Source organism: Phycodurus eques, chromosome 5, assembly GCF_024500275.1.
Source record: "Phycodurus eques isolate BA_2022a chromosome 5, UOR_Pequ_1.1, whole genome shotgun sequence".
NCBI lineage: Eukaryota > Metazoa > Chordata > Actinopteri > Syngnathiformes > Syngnathidae > Phycodurus > Phycodurus eques.
The window spans coordinates 32,649,122-32,656,747 of record NC_084529.1 but is presented as its reverse complement, the minus strand read 5'-3'; the positions used below and the strand labels follow the sequence as shown (position 1 = coordinate 32,656,747).

The 7,626-nt window shown below is 43.7% G+C and overlaps 1 protein-coding gene across 11 annotated transcripts in view; it reads right to left on the bottom strand.

Moving 5' to 3' along the window:
* Positions 1 to 7,626, bottom strand: part of phf21ab (PHD finger protein 21Ab) — a 56,877-nt gene that overhangs the window by 26,336 nt on the left and 22,915 nt on the right. For all 11 annotated transcript variants that reach the window (XM_061676440.1, XM_061676444.1, XM_061676447.1 and 8 more), the window contains 4 exons: positions 6,521 to 6,553; positions 6,353 to 6,418; positions 5,727 to 5,870; positions 2,956 to 3,192 (listed from right to left, as the gene is read on the bottom strand). In XM_061676440.1, coding sequence (XP_061532424.1) covers positions 2,956 to 3,192; positions 5,727 to 5,870; positions 6,353 to 6,418; positions 6,521 to 6,553 — 480 coding nt within the window. The remainder of the gene's footprint in view (positions 1 to 2,955; positions 3,193 to 5,726; positions 5,871 to 6,352; positions 6,419 to 6,520; positions 6,554 to 7,626) is intronic.

Below are 7,626 nucleotides of genomic sequence, written 5' to 3'. Positions count from 1 at the left end.
CTGTCATCGGCCTCATCAAGGACGGTGACGAGTCTGCATATCAACAGGAAGTGGAGCGGCTGGAGCTTTGGTGCGGCTGGAACTGAACACGCTCAAGACTGTAGAGATGATCGTGGACTTCAGGAGGCCTCCTTCGCCACAGCTGCCCCTCACGCTGTCCAGCTGCCTTGTGTCAACCGTCGAGACCTTCAAGTTCCTGGGAATTAAAGTCTCTCAGGATCTGAAGTGGGCGATCAACATCAACGCCGTTCTCAAAAAGGCCCAGCAGAGGATGTACTTCCTGCGGCTTCTGAGAAAGCACGGCCTGCCACAGGAGCTGCTGAGGAAGTTCTACACAGCAGTCATCGAATCAGTCCTGTGTTCTTCCATCACAGTCTAGTTTGCCGCGGCTACAAAAAAGGACAAACTCCGACTGCAACGGACAATCAAACCTGCTGGAAGGATTGTAGGTACCCCCCTACCCACCCTTGAGGACTTGCACGCTGCCAGAACTAAGACAAGAGCGTGCAAAATCCTCTCAGACCCTCCACGTCCTGGTCACCAGCTCTTCCAGCTCCTACCCTCAGGTAGGCACTACCGATCAATGCAAACTACAACTAACCCTTACAACAGCTTCTTCCCTCTTGCCATCAACTTCTTAAACAGCTAACTTACAATTCCATTGCAACATGCTGGCAATTTTTTTGTCTTGAGTTTGTTGTCACATTTCTGTCGGGCCAATTATACATTACTCGTACACTCACTGTGGTAGTCTCGCCACGCTGCACTATTTGCACATCTGTTGTTGACCAGTACTGGCCACTCATGCCAGAATAACATCTGCACCACTTGCACACTGACTGAGGAGTATCTGCAACATTTGCACAGTTGACATTGTCCCAGACTATCGCACTACTAGTCACTTTAAACTGCATACCTTCCTTGAAGTCTCTGCGCCCTTTGCACAATGGTCATTGGACTCTTGCTATATTAGTCATTCAAACTGCTCTAAGTGCTAGAGGACTCTGCATCTTTTTGCACAATTGTCAAAAAAAGTCTACACAACTAACCCTAAATAAAATTGTACCGGCATTACCAGACATTAAAATTGTACCGGCATTACCAGATAACTAGCAACCGTTTATTGCTCAATGAATCAATTTTGTCAATGTCTTTATGTCTCAAAGTATCTAAGGGTTGGGAAGGATTTTAGTATGTTAAATCGACACCAGAAGGCAGCAGTAGCTTTGATCAGAATTTTGTCAGCACGTCAGAGGAAGACTATATCCCTCTGACTATATTACAATGACTAGATTTGACGGTGTAGCATTACAGGGGCGTGGTTGAGAGAGAGAGACACGGTGAGCCAGTTAGAGCGAAAAACATTGGCTAACTAGAGTTTCGAGCACCTATAATCAGGCCCTTGAACCCCGGCCCCGTTGGGGTACTGGCAGTTTGAGGTCCTAGCAGGTTGGGGTATTGGCATGATGAAGGGGCGGAAATTGCACCCGGGCGGTAGGTTGGAAGGTTATCGGACATATGCAAAGTTATGGCCCATATTGTGTAAATGTGGGCCACACAAAAATGGAGGATGACTCGCAAATGGCCCCCAGGCCATAGGTTGACAGCACTGCTGCAGGACAAGTGCAAAAATATGATACATGCAAATGTTGCAAAAAGGTCCGGCAGCACAAAATGTAAGGACCGGCTGCAAATTACCCCTGGACCATAGATTGAACACCACTGCTGTCAGAAGCGCAAAGCTGTGTAAAAAGTTATATTGAGAAAATGCGGGCCATACAAAAATGGGGGATGGCCCCCAGGCCATAGGTAGGACACCACTGCTGTTGGACAAGTGCAAGAAAGCCTTCTCAAAGGTTACATTGAGAAAATGCACGTCACACAATAATGGGGAGTGGCCCCTAAATGAACCCCAGGCAATAGGTAGGACACCACTGCTGTTGAACAAGTGCAAAGTCTTTTCAAAGGTTATATTGACTAAATGTGGGTGTTGAAAGAAGGTAATGAACTCTTACACTACTCTAGTATATTGTCACAATTTCTGAAAAATGGCTGGCATTAAATGAATTAAAGGTGAAGACAATTTGCAATTTTGGAACAGATTTTTAGCAAGAAATGAAGTAGACATGATTGCTTTCGCAGGCCATATAAAATGATGTGGCAGGCCGCATCTGGCCCCCGGGCCTTGAGTTTGATACATGTGCTTTAGAGCATGAATTGACAGAACGGCGTCATGTTTACATACAAACATTACTGTTGCTAGCTAAATAACGTTATGTTGCCTGCTTGCTAGCGCTATTAAGTACCTCAAGCTCTCCTTGAAGAATGGACAGCCCTAAACGTCCGGAGCACCCGGGGACAACACCATACCTCTGGGCTGCTGCATGTTGTTTGAAGGATTATAATTTACTGGTGCTAATCTTATTTGCATGTCTATCTTTTTTTGTCCCTATGTGCTAGCACTTATGACAGCAGACATTCATGTTTAATTATTTATATTACTTGATAGTTTTACAGTAAACTACAGCTGTGAGTGACAACGATGCAAGAATGTTTTGCCTCTTGTTTGGAGAATATCTCACTATTGTTAAACTATTCACAGTACAATTGTGATTGGTGGAATGATGCGTGAATGATGCGGTGGAATGATGTTGGGTACTGTTGCCTCCAAGTACTTTGCCATGTGACTATTGCGCATGCGCACATCGCAGTAACGATGCTCAAACACTCTATTGATGACACGCGAGCATCAACTCAACAATCATCTGCCTCCGGTTGTCTAGGTGACACTCCTGTATGTTCAAACAACAAACGTGTGTTTCGAGGAGATGACCTGGGACTGCACGACCATATGGCAAAGCGCACACGCACGCACGCACGCACGCACACACACACGCACACACGCACACACACACACACACACACACACACACACACACACACACACACACGTACCAGCATGGCGTTCTTCGACACAAGCCTCACTGGTTCCAGGCTGTGAGTACTCAGTTTGCCCGCCACTTGCAGGTTGATGGGGGCGTTGTGCAAGTCGGGCTTGGAGATGGCAGTGGTTACCATGGTTACGGTGGCCGGGCGTTGAGGCAGGATGGACCCAGGGAGGGTGGGCGTGGCTGCAGCTTTCAGCACCAGAGGTAGCGTCTTGGCGGTGAGGACCGGCGTAACCGTCAGCGTCTGCCCAAGTCCCAGAAAAAGAACCCAAACGACACTTGAAATGTGGCAACATGAGCTCAAATATCTACACAACTTTATTCAACCATACATCATGGAATAATTTAATTCGGTTAAAAATGATAGACATATATCCATATGTTGCTTTTTCTGCCTTTTGAAGCGATAAACTTAAGTCTATTACCTGCAGAATGCTAATGTCGTGAGAAGCCTCACACAATGGCTGAAGATGAGATGTTGGAATGGGTGAAAAATATCAATGGTGTCCAATAACGCTCTGTCGTGCCATCTGTTCATTCAGTGAGCGCTTTGTTGCTTTTTTGATTATTCAGTAACTTATTTTCATGATGTTTGCATGATTAAACTGGATGCCTTCATTGGCTTTGATTGGAAGTTTTCTAGGTGTTTGTTGACGTGTGACATGGAGCACATGAGTGACATGGAGCGCAATGGAAGATGAGCATATCAAGAAACTGATAGACTACGCCTGGCCGATATATTGATTTTTTGCGATTAGTTGCAGTTTTCTATTGAGATTTAAAAATAATAAATTTGAGGTTGGTTTCCTCTTACTGCGGCGCACATTTCACCCTCATCGGTTTCCACCCTCCCCCTTATTTCTGTCACACAGATACACACACTTGCCAACAACATGGCTACCGCTAAGGTGGAAAAAAAACTATCCGGCTGCAACTGCCGAAGGCCGCAACTCGGTGGCCGCAGACCCACACAAATGGAGACCCCTCCTTCCTTCTGATCACGCGGTGAGACTGTAGTTTTCAAATGATATGGACTGGTCACAGGTACGTCGCGTTATTATTAGGCTTTACACGATCAGGATTTTTGGGGCCGATCAGCGGGTTTAAAAAAGCGATAACCGATCACTGATCCGATCACAAGATGGAGGAATGTGTCTATTTAAATGACCTGTTCATCTACTGTATATACGTGTACTTAATTGCTCAAAAATATTTACAATAAATAATGTATCTGTGTTCCTCTATTTATGCCAGTGAGGCATAGTGACAAACAGAACAAATGAATGGTATTCTATTAGATGGCAGGAAGTAAATAGAGTAATTAATGTATCCACATTTTTGTTTGTTGGTGTGCCGTGAGATTTTTTCAATTGTAAAATGTGTTCCTTGACTCCATAAAGTTTGGAAATCACTGCTCTAGTCAGATCGTGTATTCTAATCAGTCAGTACAAGCCAACATTACATGACAGAAATAATGGGCGCTAAGTTACTGTAATTAAATTACTTTATTTTTAATTACTTCACCCACACCGAAACTTTAGAGCATGATTCGACAGAACGGCGGCATGTTTACGTCCAACCCTTATGTGCTAGCAGTAGCTTGCTAGGCTACATAACATTTTATTGCGTGCTTGTGAGTCGTATTGTATTAAAAGTACGTGAACATACATCAAGCAAGCCTTAATCGAACGTCCTCTCCTGTCCTGAGCACCGGTGACCACTAACACGTTTTTCCCCATTTTGTCCTGCTCCAATCTTGTTGTCGTCGCCACGGTAATGAGTGTATCCGGTCGCATTTGAGTTGACAATATAAAGCCCAATGATCATAAAAAACGGGATGCGGTGGTACAAGATTTTATTGGAGTAGTCTGACAGTGCAATCGTGAAAGACCAAATTTGTCTTGTAGTTTGACCGGGCATTACGTGTTCCCTGTCTCAGACTTGTTGTCTGTCCCACACCGCCGACGTTTTTTTTTTTTTTTTTTTTTTTTTTTAAATAACTTCATTGGCCGTCAGATATTTACAGTACTACATCAAATGACACGCAACAAGGCTAAAAATAAACTAGCTTTTGGATTCAAATATACTGTACACGCGGCGATGCGGAGTAAATGTCTTTTGCGGTGCCGATCAATCTGCGAATTATGACATTAAGGCCGATCAGCATAAAATGCTAATTATCGGCCGATACCGATAAGGCCGATAAAATCGGTGTAAAGTCTAGTTATTATGCAAGTGTATCTGTAAATGTAGACATTAACTCATGTTAGCTACGTTAGCTGAATAAATAACAATATCAAGGCACGGGTAAATGTTTTAGCTAATGTTAGCCAGCCACGTTATTTGAATAAGAATATGGAGTCACGGGTAAGTGTTTTTATGTGCGTGAGCAGAGAGGTGCGCATGAGCATAGGGGTTTGGAGGTGACTCCAAACTGCACACTCTTACACCACTGTGTGCGCCACGTCTGAATTTCACATACTTTGCGATTATTTTTATCCATTCATTCATTGTCCAGCTTGTAAACATTACTTTTTTCTGTGGTGTGTCGAACTTACAAGACTTTTTTTTGGCCTGTTTCGAGACACTTTAAAATGGAGAAACAAATAAGGAAGAAAAAAACTTTTTTTTGTGAAAGAATGGGGGATCTATTTTTCTGCCATATCGTCCAGCTCTATGATAGACCCTCCGCACTAGGACGCAAATGCCAGTCTTGAAAAGCTGTGATGGAGCCAATAGGCCATGCTTTGTGTGTGCGTATATGTGCGGGTTCCTTACCTGCTGCAGTCCTCCAGGAATCTGCTGGGTCTGCAGCAGGCTGGCTGGCTTCACATCGCTTGGTGTGTGGACCTGCAGCTGAAGTTTGGCTTCTGGTTCTTGCTTGACTAGCAGCTCCTTCCTCAGCTGCTCCACCACCTTTTTCTTTTGGAGCAGAAGAGACGCACCAATGCAAGTCGTCATGTTCAAACTTTTTTTTAAGTGAGAGGTTCTGACCTGTTTAGAAAATGGTTCAGGATTAGCGGCAATCGTGGTGTTCATCCCCCCCAAAAAAAAAAATCAATCAGAAGTACAAGTGTGTTGTATGCATGTTGTTTAACACGACTGAAGATGGAGTTTGTCCTCCATACACAATGTTAACACAACCTCTGTGACCTGCTCAGGCAATTTCCACATCAACCCACGTTCCGGTCTTTCTCAGTGTTGGTCACCATGGAAACCAGTGTGATGACAATGACAACCTCAAAGAGCTGAGTTTTCAAGTGCAGCGTTGTTTCTGTCGAGCGCTATGTACTAACCCTAATAAAAATAGCAAGTGCTTCAAAATAAAAACATTGTCCATGTGATCATTCATCAAACAGTCACAGCGCCACTACCTGTATGTGTGCATGTGCACGTGTGTGTACCTGCTTCTCACTCAGCGCAGTGATCTTTGCCTGAAGTTCATGAAGTTGCTTCTTCAGAGCTGCATTCTGGAGAGAAGGGAGGGAAAAAAAAAAAAAATTAAAAACAATGGGGGTCATGTGAGCACTCGTTCGTGTGACTGAAGTGTGGGTCCAGGCGCGTGCGTTTACCTGAGGGTCTTGCTTCATTTGGGCCACCAGTTTCTGTGGGCAACAACACACAGTCACACACACCTACTGCTGGATAACAACCAACTGCAACATACTTGACACTTGGCATACCCGATCCAATCACGTGATCGAAAATCAGGGTGGATCACGTAATTTTCAGATGAATGAGATCGGTTTTATCCATTTTCTGACATTTTAAAAGGGTACAAAGATAATCCAGAAGTCCAAAAATCTTTACAAATGGAACAGTAAAAGCTTTGTTTTAATGTAATTTTTTTTGGTAATTTTTCAGTTCGTTTTAGTACTGGTATAGAATTACTAACAAACACACACACACACACAGTCTGCCCCTTTGCAACACACCGCGTTGTGGGTGGTCCTTACAGCCTACAATGTAGGCTATGAAGGCTATAAAGCTCCGGGTCCGGACCCAGAAGCAGTCCCATAAGGATCCACACCATCGCCAAAAAAGAAAGGTTATGATTCAAGACATACAGGTCGCTTCTATTTTAAGTGACGCGGCATTACAGGCTTTACGGTCGTGATGAACCGTACCGACCAATCACATGCGAACTCAGCCACCCCATTCAGCCAATCAAACCAGCTTATCAGACAGTAATCAGTGACTGTGCAGACCAGATGAAGAAGAGGAGAAAGTAGCAGGGGAGAGAGAAAGGGACCACGTGGAAGTAAAGTTCAAGACAGAGAAAGGCCATGATGAAACAAAAAGGTTTTGAACTCTAAAGTTCAGTTAAGATTTGTTTAATGAAGACGTTAAATTGTTTGATACTTCACTGTTGATGCCAAACAGAAAAGGAGAAACTCAAACTTAATTTTTCTCATGTTAACCACTTGAACACAGATGACTTTCCCGTAATTGCTCTTATACAGCCCTACTTATATTTCGTAAATGAGATACCATTACACAGTTGTGCTCACGTTTGATTACCTGGGCAGAATTTGTAAGATGTGTACAATTCTTTAAAGAAAATATCAAGGTCAAGGTGCTTTTATTTCCAATTCTTCAATATGCGTGACACACGCAGAAGATTGAAATTACGGTACTCAAGGGCCCGCAGTGCTACAAAGACAGTACAAATAATAAT